This window comes from Odocoileus virginianus, chromosome 1 (genome assembly GCF_023699985.2).
Source record: "Odocoileus virginianus isolate 20LAN1187 ecotype Illinois chromosome 1, Ovbor_1.2, whole genome shotgun sequence".
Taxonomy (NCBI): domain Eukaryota; kingdom Metazoa; phylum Chordata; class Mammalia; order Artiodactyla; family Cervidae; genus Odocoileus; species Odocoileus virginianus.
In genome coordinates this window covers 8,867,801-8,885,472 of record NC_069674.1, presented here as the reverse complement: position 1 = coordinate 8,885,472, position 17,672 = coordinate 8,867,801, and the positions used below count along the sequence as shown (strand labels likewise).

Sequence of the window (17,672 nt, the reverse complement as noted above, 5' to 3'; positions counted from 1 at the left end):
AAGTGAGCAAGTGCTGTTGGAAAAATGGTGCCAATAGACTTTTTCCAGGCACTGGTGCCAGAAACCTTCAATTATAAATTGCTTCTGTGAAGCAAAAAAAGGAGCCATACCTATAATATGCAACAGTACATACATATTCTATAACTCAGTATATTTAATTTATACATTATATTTAAAAAAATTATTGGAGCATAGTTGATTTAAAATGCTGTGTTAGTTTTTGCTGTACATCAAAGTGAATCAATTGTGTATGTACATATATCCACTCATTTTTAGATTATTTTTCCATGTAGGTCATTACAGAATATTGCATAGAGTTTCCTGTGCTACACAGTAGATCCTTGCTAGTTATCCATCTGACATATAGTAGTATGTATATCATTGCTGATCTCCTCATTTATCCTTCCCATACCAGTAACCCTAAGTTTGTTTTCTACATCTATAACTGTTATTTCTCTTTTGTAAATAAATTCACTTGTGCCATTTTTTCTAGATTCCATATATAAGCAGTATCATGTGATATTTGTCTTTCTGTTTCACTTCATTCAATATTATAATCTCTAGGTCCATCCATGTTCTGGTGAAAGGCAGCATTTTGTTCTTTTTTATGACTGAGTAATATTCCATTGTGTACATATACCAAATCTTTATCCATGCATCTGTCAATGAACACTTTGAGTGTTTCCATGTCCTGGCTATTTTAAATATTAAATATATCCATTGCATATTGTTTATTATTTGCCCCACTTTGTACTGACATACTGTATACTTTAATAATGCAAATGCCATGTGAGCTGAAACTGTATTGTCCACTTCTGTCTCCCCAGTGCATTGTCCACTTCTGTCTCTCCAGTATCTGGTGCATAAAAAGCTCTCATCTATCTCCTGAGTGAATGAATGGATATATGAATATATAGCACTTTGAGCGGAAGTGCTAAGGTTGAGCCTTGGTGTGGCATCTGCCTCTCCTGAATCAGGTGGATTAAGAGTGATTGGGTAACATTGTAAAGAAAATCTAGGTGCTGTAACTTAAAGAGAAGAGGTTGCTGGGAGGGAAAGGATGGATGTCTACCATTTATCCCCCCTTCCCTCTTTTTGTTGCCAATGCCAGTATGTGAATAGATTGGTTTATATCATTGCTCTTATTCCCTCCTCTCAAAGTGTTATTAATTCTTCTTTGGAAACATGTCTATCTCTTATTTTCTCATTTTCCCTTCCCACCATGTGGCATTGACTTTGAACTCTATGACTTGTCTTTCTGCCCCCAACATGATCTCCCACCATCCAAGATCTTCTAAATATGACTCTTATTCTATCATTTAGAAATACATGCTGTATTCTTCTGTCCACAATCGGACAGAACTTGTTAAAACACTCATGATTTTCCAATAGGAATGCTTCTTCCAGTCAGATTTATGTCCTTATTACTTATTCCTGCATATAATTTAGTTTATGTTTTCAGAGTACACAATTTTAGTTCTAAAGTAGATTTTTTTAGATAAGTTAGATCATTTTGGCGGACAGACATGGGGAGAAGGAATAAAATAAATGAGGACTAGAGAAGTTACCCCTAAAGAAAAAAATTTCACCACAACTACTAGACTCAGGGTATCTCCAGCCCTAGATCTGAGTTCCTTCTTTGGTGAGTATATGTATGTGTGTGTGTATTTTTAATTAATACATTCATTTTAGTTGGACAGTCACTACTTTAAAATATTGCGGGTGTTGCCATACATTGACATGAATCAGCCACAGGTGCACATGTGTCCCCACATCCTGAACCCACCTCCCCCTTCCCTCCCCATCCCATCCCTCTGGGTTGTCCCAGGGCACTGCTTTGAGTGCCCTGCTTCATGCATCAAACTCATGAGGGTCAGCTCTTTTACGTGTGGTAATACACATGTTTCAATGCTGTTCTCACAAATCATCCCACCTCGTCTTCTCCCACATAGTCCAACAGTCTGTTCTTTACATCTGTGTCTCTTTTGCTGCCGTGCATATAGCATCGTCATTACTGTCTTTCTAAATTCCATATATATGGAATATGCTGTCCTGGTATTTCTCTTTCTGACTTACTTCTGAGTTCCTTCTTTATTCCACTCTTCCGCAGTCCTCTCCTGTGTCCTTCTCCCTTTCTATCTCCTTAACGTCATTCTGCCCTCCTATCTAGTTAAAGTATATCTCTTTCTATAGTCCTCCTGATTACATAGTTTTCATAGGATTTGGAGGATTATTGAAATCACTAGCTATGCTGCACACTTCTGTTCAGTTCAGTTCAGTTCAGTCGCTCAGTCGTGTCTGACTCTTTGCGACACTATGAACCGCAGCACACCAGGCCTCCCTGTCCATCACCAACTCCCGGAGTTTACCCAAACCCATGTCCATATCCATTGTGTCGGTGATGCCATCCAACCATCTCATCCTCTGCCATCCACTTTTCCTCCTACCCTCAGTCTTTCCCAGCATCAGGGTCTTTTCCAATGAGTCATCTCTTTGCATCAGGTGGCCAAAGTACTGGAGTTTCAGCTTCAGCACAAGTCCTTCCAATGAACACCCAGGACTGATCTCCTTTATCATGGACTGGCTGGATCTCCTTGCAGTCCAAGGGACTCTCAAGAGTCTTCTCCAACACCACAGTTCAAAAGCATCAATTCTTCGGCGCTCAGCTTTCTTTATAGTCCAACTCTCACATCCATACATGACTATTGGAAAATCCATAGCCTTGACCAGACGGACCTTTGTTGGCAAAGCAAGGTCTCTGCTTTTTAATATGTTGTCTAGGTTGGTCATAACTTTCTTTCCAAGGAGTAAGCGTCTTTTATTTCATGGCTGCAGTCACCATCTGCAGTGATTTTGGAGCGCAAAAAAATAAAGTCTGTCACTGTTTCCACTGTTTCCCCATCTAATTGCCATGAAGTGATGGGACCAGATGCCATGATCTTACTTTTCTGAATGTTGAGGTTTAAGCCAACTTTTTCACTCTCCTCTTTCACTTTCATCAAGAGGCTTTTTAGTTCCTCTTTGCTTTCTGCCATAAGGGTGGTGTCATCTGCCTATCTGAGGTTATTGATATTTCTCCTAGCAATCTTCATTGCAGCTTGTGCTTCTTCCAGTCCAGCATTTCTCATGATGTACTCTGCATATAAGTTAAATAAGCAGGGTGACAATATACACCCTTGACGTGCTCCTTTTCCTATTTGGAACCAGTCTGTTGTTCCATGTCCAGTTCTAACTGTTGCTTCCTGACCTGCATACAGGTTTCTCAAGAGGCAGATCAGGTTGTGTGATATTCCCATCTCTTTCAGAATTTTCCACAGTTTATTGTGATCCATACAGTCAAAAGCTTTGGCGTAACCAATAAAGCAGAAATAGATGTTTTTCTGGAATTCTCTGGCTTTTTTGATGATCCAGTGAATGTTGGCAATTTGATCTCTGGTTCCTCTGCCTTTTCTTAAACCAGCTTGAACATCTGGAAGTTTATGGTTCACATATTCCTGAAGCCTGTCTTGGAGAATTTTGAGCATTACTAGCATGCGAGATGAATGCAATTGTGGTTAGTTTGAGCATTCTTTGGGATTGGAATGAAAACTGACCTTTTCCAGTCCTGTGGCCACTGCTGAGTTTTCCAAATTTGTTGGCATATTGAGTGCAGCACTTTAACAGCATCATCTTTTGGGATTTGAAATAGCTCAACTGGAATTTCATCACCTCCACTAGTTTTGTTCATAGTGATGCTTCCTAAGGCCCACTTGACTTCAAATTCCAGGATGTCTGACTCTAGGTGAGTCTGAGTGATCACACCATCATGATTATCTGGGTCGTGAAGATCGTTTTTGTACAGTTCTTCTGTGTATTCTTGCCACCTCTTCTTAATATCTTCTGCTTCTGTTAGGTCCATACCATTTCTGCCCTTTATTGAGCCCATCTCCGCATGAAATGTTCCCTTGTATCTCTGATTTTCTTGAAGACATCTCTAGTCTTTCCCATTCTATTGTTTTCCTCTATTTCTTTTCATTGATTGCTGAGGAAGGTTTTTTTATCTCTCTTTGCTATTCTTTGGAACTCTGCATTCAAATAGGTATATCTATCCTTTTATCCTTTGTTTTTCGCTTCTCTTCTTTTCACAGCTACTTCTATACTTCATTTTAATGATGCCTTTTGCAACTTTTTCTTCATATTTTATCTTAGGCCTGTGATATCAGGATTTATAGTGAGAAATATGTATTTTTGTCTTTATTTATGCTGTCTGTCACACAGCTTCTGAAACTCCTGGGATTTCCTAAGTGATAAGTGTGATAAAGCTGAAATGGGTGTCTTTTGTTATTCATAACAAATTCCTTTGAACTGACACCTGAATTTATGTCAATGAGGTTATTTTTGAAAACCCCCTTAATAATCTTAAGATGAAACCAATCATGTGATTTGATGAGAGAGTTGAAACTTTCAACCTCATTCTGACCTCTGAGAAGGAGAGCAGGGCAGGAGATTGAGTTCAGTCACCAATGGCCAAAGATTTGATCATCACACATGCACACAGTAGCTGCAATAAAAATCTAGAATTTCAGGAATTCAGAACGGTTGGTGAATAAATGAGGTGCTAGGAGGGTACTACACCTGGAGCAGGCCTGCAGCCCTTCTCACCCACCTTGCTCTATGCATCTCTTTCATCTGTTCCTGAGTTTAATCCTTCAGCATACACCAGTCATCTAGTTCGTAAACTGTTTTCCTGTGTTCTGTGAGCTGTTCAGCAAGCAGTTGAACCTAAGGAGGGGGTCATGGGGACCTCTGACATATGGTCTTTCAGAAGCACGGGTGACAAACTGGGCTGGAGATTGGCATCGGAAGTGGGGTGGTCTTGTGGGACTCAGCCCTTCACCCGTGGGATCTGACTCTACCTCCAGGTAGATAGTGTTAGAATTGAGTTAAGGTATGGAACGCTGGCTGGTGTCCGCAGAGAATGGCCTGGCATGCAGGAAAACCCATATGGCTGGTGTCAGAAATGAAGTATTAGGAAAAACAGGAGAACAATTTTTTTTTCTTTTTTTAGGCTTCATCAGACTAGAAATGTCTCAGAAACAGATTTCTAAGGAAGTTACTTGCTGTCTGTGTTGTTTTTAATATCCGTATACCACTCAGCACCATGTTAATCATGTGTGTGTGTGTGTGTGTGTGAGTCACTCAGTCGTGTCTGACTCCTTGCAACCTCATGGACGCTAGCCCGCCAGGCCCCTCTGTCCATGGGATTCTCCAGGCAAGAACACTGAAGTGTGTTTCCATTCCCTTCTCCGGGGGATTTTCCCAACTCAGGGATCAAACCCGGGTCTCCCACATTTCAGGCGGACTCTTTACTATCTGAGCCACCAGAGAAGCTTATAGCTATATATGTTAAGCATAAAGTTGATCCTTAAGTTAAATTTGTTTGCTGGCTTTTGTTGAATCTTATTTAAGATAATATTTAGATTGATCTATATGCACTCAGGGAATTAATTCAGGGATTCTCATTGGTATTGCTTTTGAAGCCAGGACAACCAATAATGATAGTAAAATGCAGCCACAGTTTATTAAAATAAATTTGTGGCTTTTATGTAAAACTAAAAGCTGGCTAGAAAAATACCTACAAAGAAAAAGAAATCTGTTTTGCTTGATCAAATGTCGTCAGCATGATGCAAAGAAGATGTCTATTTATGTGATGAAATTTAAGATCTAAAGCTCAAATAGTTTTGTCCAATGAAGAATTGAAGAGAATGTGGCTATTTTGAAAGGCAGTGGTAGTATGTATTGGTATGGCCAAAAAGCTTGTATTTTGGATGTTTTCAATAAAATCTTATGAATGATTAAAACCTGAATGAACTTTTTAGCCAACACCACGGCTTCAGGAAAACCAAGAACACAGTAGGAATCATTATTGAAGAATATCTCAGTTTCCAAAGCATATAATTGTGTATGTTATAGACTATAGACTAATTGTATATGTTATAGACTATAGACTAATTGTATATGTTATAGGACTTCCCTGGTGACTCAGCTGAGAAGGAATCCACCTGCAATGCAGGAGACACAGGTTCCATCCGTGGGTCAGGAAGACCCCCGGACAAGGAAATGGCAACCCACTCCAGTATTTTTGCCTGGAAAAATCCCATGGACAGAGAAGCCTGGCAGGCCATGTTCCATGGGGTAGCAAATAGTAGGATGCTACTGAACTCTAGCACGTGTGCACGCACACAAACACATACACACAGAGACACAGACTGTTATCCATTTTCCAGATTATTGGAGCCAACTGAATGTTCTAAAGAGTAGTTTAAATCTTGAGGAAATATTTCAACATACATTTTTTGCATACATGTATTGTGGACTGCAAGAAGATTCAACCAGTCCATCCTAAAGGAGATCAGTCCTGGGTGTTCATTGGAAAGACTGATGTTGAAGCTGAAACTCCAATACTTTGGCCACCTGATGTGAAGAGCTGACTCATTGGAAAAGACCCTGATGCTGGGAGGGATTGGGGGCAGGAGGAGAAGGGAACGACAGAGGATGAGATGGTTGGATGGCATCACTGACTTGATGGACATGGGTTTGGGTAGACTCCGGGAGTTGGTGATGGACAGGGAGGCCTGGTGTGTTGCGATTCATGGGGTCGCAAAGAGTCGGACACGACTGAGCGAGTGAACTGAACTGATTTGTGTAATTAAACCAGAGCCTTCTGTTTCAAAGCTACTATATACTCTTTATTCAAAGTATCTCTTTACTTGCTTCATAATAATTTTATCTTTTAAAAGTTGTTGTAAAAGATACATTTAAAAGAGATAAAACTCCTGATTTAATATAGAAACAAATTCAAAATATCAGTTAAGAATGCAACAGATTAGCCATGTAATATAGTGCTTATGTTGTATCATGTTATGACTTAAAATGTTCAGTGTTCTTCCTAAATTTTTTATTTCAATGTTTAAGAGATTATTTTAAAAATATAAAAGAGAATATCATGTGGAATATAGCTTTCCAAAAACTCAAGTTATTTAAGATAGGGACAGCTAGAATGTGTATATGAAATTAAAGCAGCTCATGGAGAAGGAAATGGCCACTCACTCCAGTGTTCTGATTTGGGAGATCCCATGGACAGTGGAGCCTGGTGGGCTAAGGGCATGAGGTCACAAAGTCAGGCACAATTTGGAAACTAAACAACAACAACAAAACGTGTTTTAAGTAGCTTACACGTGTATTTCTCATTTATTTTACATATTCTAAAATATAATGGTCTCTTGCTTTAAATCTTCCTTACTTTAAATTATAACTTTATATTGATATTTTTCCTGTTATTAGATTGCACACTCTTTTTGAGTGTAGCATCTATTGCTTTCCTTACTTCTGGCTTCCCCATATTACTTTGTTTTATGCTTATTATGCAGTAAATGTTTTATAAATGTTTGCAGAGGAATGATGGCCATGCCCAAAGAAATTCTATTTTTTCTCTGCCAAAAAAATAGACAATGTGAAATTTCAACATAAAAAGAATTGTGGCAAATAATTCTTGACAAAATCTTCTATTAATAAGACAAATGAAATAAATATGTTCACATATAGTTATGCTAATAAAATGTAGAAGTCCCTGACCTCTGCACAGTGTATTCAATTGTTCTTTTTGCCGAATTCAATGTTGAAAATTTTTTTCAGATTTCTGATGATGGCATGGGTAGTCATGTAGAGAAAATTTTTAAAAAGCAAGAAATATGGTTGGAGGGTATTTAAAAAAATGCATGCTGCATAGTTTAAATGTAAAATGACAGAACTCATAATTGTTTACTGGATACCACAGTGTATGTCAGAGTGTTTCATTCTTTTAATGTGTATGCATTTCCATATATGAAAGAACCCATGGAAACTTTGTCTTAGCTCACATTTAAAATTGGTCCTGTTTTTCAAATAAAGAAAGTATGGAAGCTTTTTTTGGTTTGTTTATGGTTTGGAGAGTATAAAATACCTCCATTGCAAACACAGTTTAAGTTTATATTAGCATGTAGAGTACATGATGTTTTTCAGAGTATTTTCCCCTCATTTTCAAATGTCTCTTTTTTTTTTGCCAGGCGTTTCCTGGGAACGTCAACTCCGATAGTGTTGTCCGGCACGATTTACAGCATCCAGTCATTGCCCGCTATGTCCGCTTCGTGCCTCTGGATTGGAATGGAGAAGGCCGCATTGGGCTCAGGATCGAGGTCTATGGCTGTTCTCACTGTAAGTAACGTGCTGTGGAAATTGGTGGGTTTTTGCCATCTTCATTTAATTAGTAATTTCATTATTTTGAATTATTTTAGTTGCTTTCTCTGACAGTGAATTGCCATGTATCTTTACATAAAAAGCATATAAAGTTGGTCATATGTTTTAAATATATATTTACATTTTACACAAACACATGCGTAAGAATTCACTAAGAATACCTTTAGTAGAGGATTTGGGAAATGATTATTGTCAAGTGTACTAACACAGCAAAGCTTATTAATTAAAATGCTTGAAAAATAATGAATATTTTTCAAGATTTTAAAGAGGTTAGCCTTACTGGTAGTCTGTATATCGTCTTTTTTGAAGGAATTGCTGAGAACCATGCCTGTACTTCTGTTGAATTGTCTTTTGTTTGTCTAATTGAGTAATTTTTAAAACCAACTCTGCCTTTTTTTTTCTTCCTCATTATGCTGTATAGACATGCATCTTACTTTTGAGATGGCTTTCTTTGAAAATATCCATTTTAAAACCAACACCATCAATGAAGGTGCTTTCGAATCCACAGTAAAGGGCAAAAGCAGTGTGCCAAAGGTCATATTGTCCATTGACTTGAATGCAGTTTAAAACAGTGTGTTCTGTAATTGTTTCAAGTAGCTTTGTAAAATGTTGAGCTAGTGCTACCATGAGGTTTTCCATCAAGCCTGATCCTTGGCAATCACAAGATGAGAAGGAAACATGCGTGAAGCTAAATAGGAAGCTTGACTTTCCTAGTATATAAACCTCACTGGAGGAAAAAGTCCTACACTTCTGGAAACCAGATTAATATTTATGCCAATAGATGTCAGTGGAGGAAATGATAAATTGACCACATAAAGTAAGATAGAACTTTATACCAAGTTTTAAATGTTCTAAATCTTCTCCAAACACAGCCACTTGTGGTTATCGAGCACTTGAAATGTAGCTAAGACAATTGAGAACTAAGCATTATTTAATTTCCACTGATTTGAATTTGAAATTAAGTAGCGTGACCATTGGCTACAATATTGGATGGTACAGATCATAAGAACCAAAACAACTGCTTCTTATTTTCCTCCTGTGTGCTTTTATAATCTAAGCAGCCTATAATATTTGTTTCTAATGGCAATCTCTAATTTTTTTCCTAGTTTGGAAAATGATACTTTAATCGTCATAGGAACTGTCTCTACTATCAAAACTTTGATGACTAGCCATTCCTCTGTTTCTGTTGCTGCATAGTTACTCACTCAGTCATGTCCTACATTTTTGCAACCCCATGATGGACTGCAGCCCTCCAGGCTCCTCTGTTCATGGGATTTCAAGGAAAGAAAACTGGAGTGGGTTGCCATTTCCTTCTCCAAGTTATTTGTCTAACCAGGTCATTTTTCTAAATAATATCCAGATCCCATTATTTCTCATACATCTATGTATGAGGAGTGTAAAATATACTTGTCTTTTCCAAGAAAAAAATACATGTCTGTAATAAGAAAATGATGTGTTAAACATATTTATTATGGGAAATGTTTCCAAGATTACTGTGTTATAAATTTACCTGTATTGGAATTCAGACTAGAGTGGCCCCTTAGATTGCTTTCTATTTTATTGCATTTTTTTCATTTATTGGACCATTGATTTGTCGCAAGGGCATTGTTTAAGATTTCAGTGATAAGGGAATTATGGATCTTTGAGAGGGGAAATTTCAGTCAGAAACACTCATATTTTGCCCCCTTGAAAATAGTAGTCCTGCCAGGGTCCAACAAGGAGAAACTAGGCTTGCATCACTCCCATGGAAAAGAAATGCTTTTTCTCATCTTCTGAGAAACCCCTTAGGGGATTTGTCTGAGATCTGCCTTATACCTGCAGGTTAGGTAATGGGGTTGTTCTTCTTTTCCTCTTCCTTCAAAGTTTGCCAGAAGAACTAGAGAAGAAAAAACATCAATAGATTGCTGCTTCTGTGGGAGTGTATACCCACTGTAATTCCCCTTGTTCTGTCACTTTCTTCTCTGAAGCCTTTCCACAATCACTCTGTCATCTGAAAAATTAGGCACTTTTCAAGGTTGAAAGCAAGACGTTCACTCTATTCCAGGTGAAGGAAGTTTAGTTACAGGCCACTGCTTTTAAGCCTCTAGGACTTCTGCTGTTTTTGTTTTCCTGACTTGTCTTAATGATAATATATATTCCAGCTTCAATGAATTTAGACTCATTTTAAATCATTCTGCTCCCTCAACATTTGGTTTCCCCTCAAATTTAGTTGAAACAAGTGCATGCTGTTATTTAAAAGACTTAATGACATTCCTCATGTCTTCTGACTCAGTAAGCTTGCTCCCCAAACACTGATGCTAATCTTCTTACTCTGTTCCGAAGGGACTGCATGAAGCAGAAGGGAGAGGCTCTCAGTCTAATAACTTTTAAAAATCATTTATGGCTGAAACACACAAACATTCATCTTACAAAAGCCCTGCATGGTGTATTGATTAAAGTAGTGAGTGTTTTTTTATAGCAAATACTGAATTAGCTTTTAACCAGAGTCTCCGTAAAAGTAAGGTAGCACCTTGGCAAATCAGGGGCACACAAACCAAAGCAATTTTTATATATGCATTCAGTTTGGATGAATAACTAATCAAGCCTGTAAATATTTCCCAGTGCAAATCCAGGTGGAAAATAAGTGCCAGACATATGAGGCAGGCATATGAGAAGATGCCAAATACAAGTAGTAGGAGGACAGTGTTTTGTTCTATTCATGCTGTGCTAATGGGAATATCCTCTTCTAGGGCCCACAGTCTACTCCCCTATCGCCTTTGCAGCCTAGATAGGAGATGCCGCCGTGTGTGTGTATTAGGTTCCAAGGGCTGTTATAAAATAATACTATAAACTGTGTAGCTTAGGACAACAGAAATTTATTCTCTTATGGTTCTGGAGACATGTCTGGAATTAAGGTGTTAGCATAGTTGTTTCTATCTGGAGACTCAGCGGGAGTAGCTGACCCATACCTCTCCTCTAGCACCTGATGGTGGTGGTGTTTAGTCACTCAGTCACGCCCCACTCTTTGTGACCCCACCGTCTGCTGCACGCCAGGCTTCCATGTCTATCACCAACTCCCAGAGCTTACTCAAACTCATGCCCATTGAGTCTGTGATGCCATCCAACCATCTCATCCTCTGTCGTCCCTTTCTTCTTCTGCCTTCAATCTTTCCCAGCATTAGAGTCTTTTCTGATGAGTTGGCTCTTTGCATCAGGTGGCCAAAGTATCGGAGCTTCAGCTTAAGCATCAGTCTTTCTCGCATCTGGTGGTTATCAGCAGTTCTTGGTGTTCTGTGACCTGTTGCTGCTTCATTCCAATGCCTGCCTCTGCCTTCACGTGGTTGTCTTGCCTCTGTGTGTCTGTCTTTGTACCATCACACGGGTATCTTCTCTCTGTGTGTTTACGTCTCCGTATATTTACATGGCTGTCTTGCCTCTGTGTGTCTGTCTCTACCTTCACATGACCGTCTTCCCTCTGTATTTCTATCTCTGTGTCTTCACTTGACTGTCTTACAAGTTCATGAGTCTTTGGAGTCACCCTTGCCCAGTATGACCTCAACTTGAAGGAACTGATTACCTCTGTAAAGACCCTATTTCCAAGTAAGGTCACATTTTGACTTTCTTGGTGGTTATGTGTTTGGGAGAAATGTAATTCAACCCAGTGCAGTATTTATTCATTAAGATAAGTAAGAATTTCCATGAAGATCTTCACAAAGGGCAGAGAAATAAGAAATACTTCTGAATGTCAACCATGTTTTCCTGTTTACGTTAGATGTTTCATTTTGCATAATACTTGTATTATTGTGTTTTGTGTTCATCACACACATATACATACACACACATGCACTCATGAAGTTTAAATTTTGGGAATCAATGTATCATCACACAGCTTCATCTGTCTCATTAGCATTTACTGAATTCTGTTTGTAAAGCATTTTACTAATTTAAAATCTAAAATGCAAATTAGACCATATCACACCTCTGCTTAAAGCGCTTCACAGCCTACCTATAAAGCCTTAAGCTGTTAGCTTGAAACATAGTGCTCTTCTTATTACCTCTGCTGCTACATCCTATCATTTCCATGTTGTACTCTATGCTCCACTGTACAAAATATCCTTTTTTCTGAGTATATGACCTGCTTCTGTAACTTGTATTCACTCAAGGTATCCTCCCTCTCCATCATTCTCCTGATCAGTTTGTCTTATCCTTCAAGATTCAGTTGAGATGTGATTTCTAACAAGAAGATTTCTCTGAATTTCCATGATGAACCACATCATTTTTTTACATAGTCTATTATACTATGTATTCAGTTCAGTTCAGTCGCTCAGTCATGTCCGATTCTTTGTGAGCCCATGAATCACAGCACACCAGGCCTCCCTGTCCATCCCCAGCTCCCGGAGTTCACTCAAACTCATGTCCATCAAGTCGGTGATGCCATCTAGCCATCTCATCCTCTGTCGTCCCCTTACCCTCCTGCCCCCAAAGGAAGTCAAGAAACACCTGGAGTAACAGGCAAATTTGGCCTTGGAGTACAGAATGAAGCAGGGCAAAGGCTAATAGAGTTTTGCCAAGAGAACGCACTGGTCATAGCAAACACCCTCTTCCAACAACACAAGAGAAGACTCTACATATGGACATTACCAGATGGTCAACACCGAAATCAGATTGATTATACTCTTTGCAGCCAAAGATGGAGAAGCTCTATACAGTCAGCATAAACAAGACTGGGAGCTGACTGTGGCTCAGATCATGAACACCTTATTTCAAAATTCAGACTTAAACTGAAAAAAGTAGGGATAACCACTAGACCATTCAGGTATGACCTAAATCAAATCCCTTATGACTATACAGTGGAAGTGAGAAATAGATTTAAAGGACTAGATCTGATAGAGTGCCTGATGAACTATGGACGGAGGTTCGTGACATTGTACAGGAGACAGGGATCAAGACCATCCCCATGGAAAAGAAATGCAAAAAGGCAAAATGGTTGTCTGAGGAGGCCTTACAAATAGCTGTGAAAAGAAAAGAAGTGAAAAGCAAAGGAGAAAAGGAAAGATATTCCCATTTGAATGCAGAGTTCCAGAGAATAGCAAGGAGAGATAAGAAAGCCTTCCTCAGCAGTCAATGCAAAGAAATAGAGGAAAACAACAGAATGGGAAAGACTAGAGATCTCTTCTAGAAAATTAGAGATACTATGTATTAGGTTGGTGCAAATGTACTTGTGATTTCAGAGCATGAATTTTAAATCATTATATTGTCATTCAGTTGCTCAGTCATGTCAGACGTTTTTCAACACCATGGATTGCAGCACGGCAGGCTTCTCGGTCCTTCACTAGCTTTTGGAGCTTGCTCAAACTCATGTCCATTGAGTATGTGATGCCATCCAACCATCTCATTTTCAGTCGCCCCCTTCTCTTCCTGCCCTCAATCTTTCCCAGAATCAGGGTCTTTTCCAGTGAGATGGCTCTTCACATCTGATCATTATAACTAGGCTCAAACATATCTTTATCAATCAAAATGGAACCATTACAATCAACACATTTTTGCCAATGAGAAATAAGTTAGTTTATTCTTGTAGTGTAAAAAAAATCTGTGCTTTGGAGTTTGACAAACTTTTGGAAAACATTTTCTGCCACCTGTTTTTTTGTGGAAGGATTTTCCCTGCAAAAAGTTGTCAAGATGGCTTGAAAAAGGGGTAGTCAATTGATGGAGGGCAGGTGAATATGGTGGATGAGGCAAAACTCTGTAGCACAATTCGTTCAACTTTTGAAGCATTGCTTGTGCAATATGCAGTCAGGCATTGTTGCAGAGAAGCCTTGGGTCCTTTCTATTGAACAAATGCTGGCTGCGGGCATTGCATTTCATCAATTTGCTGATCATACTTCTCAGGTATAGTGGTTTCGCTGGGATTCAGAAAGCTGTGGTGGATCAGACAGGCAACAAACCACCAAACAATGACTGTGACCTTTTTTTGGTTCAGGTTTGGCTTTGGGAAGTGCTTTGGAGCTTCTTCTCAGTCCAACCACTAAGTTGGTTGTTGTATAAAATCCACTTTCCGTCACATCTCACAATCCAGTCAAGAAATGGTTCATTGTTGTTGAATAAGAGAAGACTTTTCAAAAGGACAATTTTTTTTTTTTTTTTGGTGAGCTCAGGAGGTACCCATTTATCGAGCTTTTCCACCTTTTCAATTTGCTTCACATGCCAAACCTCCACAGAATGGTTGATGTTGAGTTCTTTGGCAAATTCTCGTGTAGTTGTAAGAGCATCAGCTTCAATGAACCTCTCATTTTGTTGTTGTTGACTTTCAATGGCTGGCCATTGCGCTTCTCATCTTCAAGGCTCTTGTCTCCTTTGCAGCATTTCTTGAATCACCACTGAGCTATATGTTCATTAATAGTTCCTGAGCCAAATTCATTGTTAATGTTGCGAGTTATCTCTGTCACTTTACGATCCATTTTGAACTCAAATAAGAAACTCACTCAAATTTGCTTTTTGTCTAACATCATTTCCCTAGTCTAAATAAACATAAAATACACAGCAAGTAATGTCATTAGCAAAAAATGCAAGCAAGATATGAGCATTAAAATGCTGTGCAACATAAACATGTTTATTTAAGAATGTATTCCTATATCAACTGGAAATGTTCAGCAATGCAAACTGCACTTACTTTTGCACCAACCTAATAAATATTTCTAGCATTTATTTATCAAATATTTGGTATTTGTCAAAACATTCCAAAATATATCAGACTGTAAGGTATTGGAGGGAGAGGGCAGAGAGTTATCTTAGCTGTCATTTGCATTCCACTAATTAGCACATTTCCAGCACACAATTTATGTTTGCTGAATTGAATTAATGGCTGATCTAAATGATACAGACCTAATTTATTCCCTCAGTGAAAATTGATTACTATTTGATGGTGTATAGATTCTTACATTGGTTGAACAGAGTATGATTCTGTTATATACATCATATTGAATGGTGCTCTAGGGGTCCACTACTAAACTGAATATCTTAATAGATGTACCAAAAGAGTCTTAAAAACTCGATATTTCAGTATTTCTTTCTCTAGTTAAACGTTTCTAGACCTTGTTTTATTTCTATTTGAAAGTATCTTAAAGCACAATTTCATGAGGCTGCTTCGTGAATTAGAAATATGAATAGTTTAGCATCAGAAGGAAGAATATCACACTCTTATTAACTTACTTGAATTTTATATCAAGTAATGTGTAAATGAAAGTAAATTAATAAAGTGTTAGTCGCTCAGTGGTGCCCAACTCTGCAACCCCATGGACTACAGCCTACCCGAGTCCTCTGTGCATGGAATTTTCCAGGCAAGGATACTGGAGTGGTTTGCCGTTTCCTTCTCCAGAAATAGAAACATAGATGTAATAGGGACTTCACTGATGGCCCAGTGGCCTCCCAATGCAGGGGTGCAAGTTCCACCCAGGAGGCTAAAAGAGTAAACAGAAGTACTGTAACAGATTAAATAAAAACTTTTAAACTGTTCTGCATCAAAGAAACTTAAAAATAGACTTAATAGCTATCAAAGTCAAGTTACACATAGTAAAGAGATAATTAAAATTGTCATGCAAATACATATGCAAAGACATGCTGTGACCTTTAGCTTGTGTGCAATTAGATAAAAATACATTTGCTGTGTATAACCAGAAATAGTCTTGTTATTAAAAGAAATGAAACTTAGATTCAAGCACAAATAGTGTTGTTCGAATTCTTTAAAAAGTAGGTTGTATTTCAAACTGGAATTGGGATACTTTGAAATTGACTGTATATATCTAATTGTGGGTCTGGACATGAATTTGAGCAAACTCTGAGTGATAGTAGAGAATCGAGGAGCCTGGCATGCTGCAGTCCATGGGGTTGCAAAGAGTTGGACACAACTTAGCGACTCGGTAACAGTTGTGGGTCACCTCACTGGTGATAATATCACTACTGATCATTCTTGCAGCTGTTTGATATTTGTTGAGTTGGTGAAAATGTATTGGATCATTTGTGTCATGGTCTTTACTTTTCTAACAATCTAAAAGTATAGATATAAAACATAACAAGGTATCATCATTTTATGTAGTAAGAAGTCAGGTTCTCAGTGAGCCTCATTTGTAGATTGACATTTGAGGGTGACATTTGCATTGAAAGGAAATTTACAATATGAAAAACAAAAAAATGCATTCTCATTTTTCATGTCTGGGGAGATACAAGCTTTCAGCATTTAATTAATTTTTTCCAGTGTAATTTATTTATTTGCAAGATACTGTTGAATCTGTTCAATGAGAAGACATAGCAAGTGTAGCATTCTACTTTAAGTACAAGGCAGTCACAAATGACAGCTAGTTCATATTTTGGAAAAATATTTAGTAAGTCAGTGGTTTAGAATCAGATATTCCTTATATTGCTTACTAAAAAGTCTAACTTTAAATGTACCCTTGAGAATTCTCAGAGTTCACATATAAAATCAACAATGTTGATTTAAAGAAAACTAAAATTATTAGTACCAAATATCATATGATCAGACCCATGTTTGCAGCCCCAAATTAGGGATAATCATATACTTCTACTGTGGAATAAGAAGTGATATATTTTTATTGAAAATATTAGTCCAAAATTCTTTTCATAAAATAATTTTCCATGAAAAAAGCATATTAAAGCAAAGCATAATATTTTATAACTTGATAAAAATAATAAAATGATGAAAATAGCCATGCTTCAGGGTGATTTACAAATAAGGTATTTTGATTAAAACAAAGATATATATGTGTGCTCTACCAGAACTTGGAAAACTTCCCAAGAGACCGCCAGCCCAATTCCTTATTTTACTAATGAGGAAGCCAAAACTAACAGATTTATGTGATTTGCATAAGGGAGCTTATTGCAGAGTCAGGAATCCTGCAAAGCAGTCTATAGCATTGCTTCCTCTTTGACATTTGATACCTCACCCCTCTTGTTAATTATTCTTTTCTTCTTCTCTACTCACTAGGACTTTTTACAATCACAGTGGTGACCTACAGAAAGTATTATTTGTAGATTTCAGTAACTATAAACATTCTCAATGGTTTTCACTGTAAGAACATATCAAAGGAGATATTTAGCAAGAAAAATATCTCAACAATATTGCATATCCCTAATGTCAAGTAGAAAAATTTAAATGACGGATCATCAAAATTTATGCATTTAAGGACGACTTGAAAACAATACAACTCAAGCTTTCTTTGCATTTTTGGTGCAGAATGTTTATCACCCTTAGTGTATTCCAAGAAAATCTCAGCTCCTGAGACCTTTTAACTCCTTTTTACATAAATGTTAATTCTTATATATGTTAGGTAATTGCAAAGAGCATTAAAATCCAAGGTGCAGTTATACAGTTCATCAATATTTCACTTACAATTCTTGTCTGTGAA

At 37.8% G+C, this 17,672-nt stretch overlaps 1 protein-coding gene across 1 annotated transcript in view; it reads left to right on the top strand.

Annotated features, from left to right (window-relative positions):
* CNTNAP2 (contactin associated protein 2) overlaps positions 1-17,672 on the top strand; it is a 2,220,467-nt gene that overhangs the window by 892,394 nt on the left and 1,310,401 nt on the right. The window contains exon 5 of the mRNA XM_070460949.1: positions 8,085-8,232. Within this exon, the coding sequence (XP_070317050.1) occupies positions 8,085-8,232 (148 nt within the window). The remainder of the gene's footprint in view (positions 1-8,084; positions 8,233-17,672) is intronic.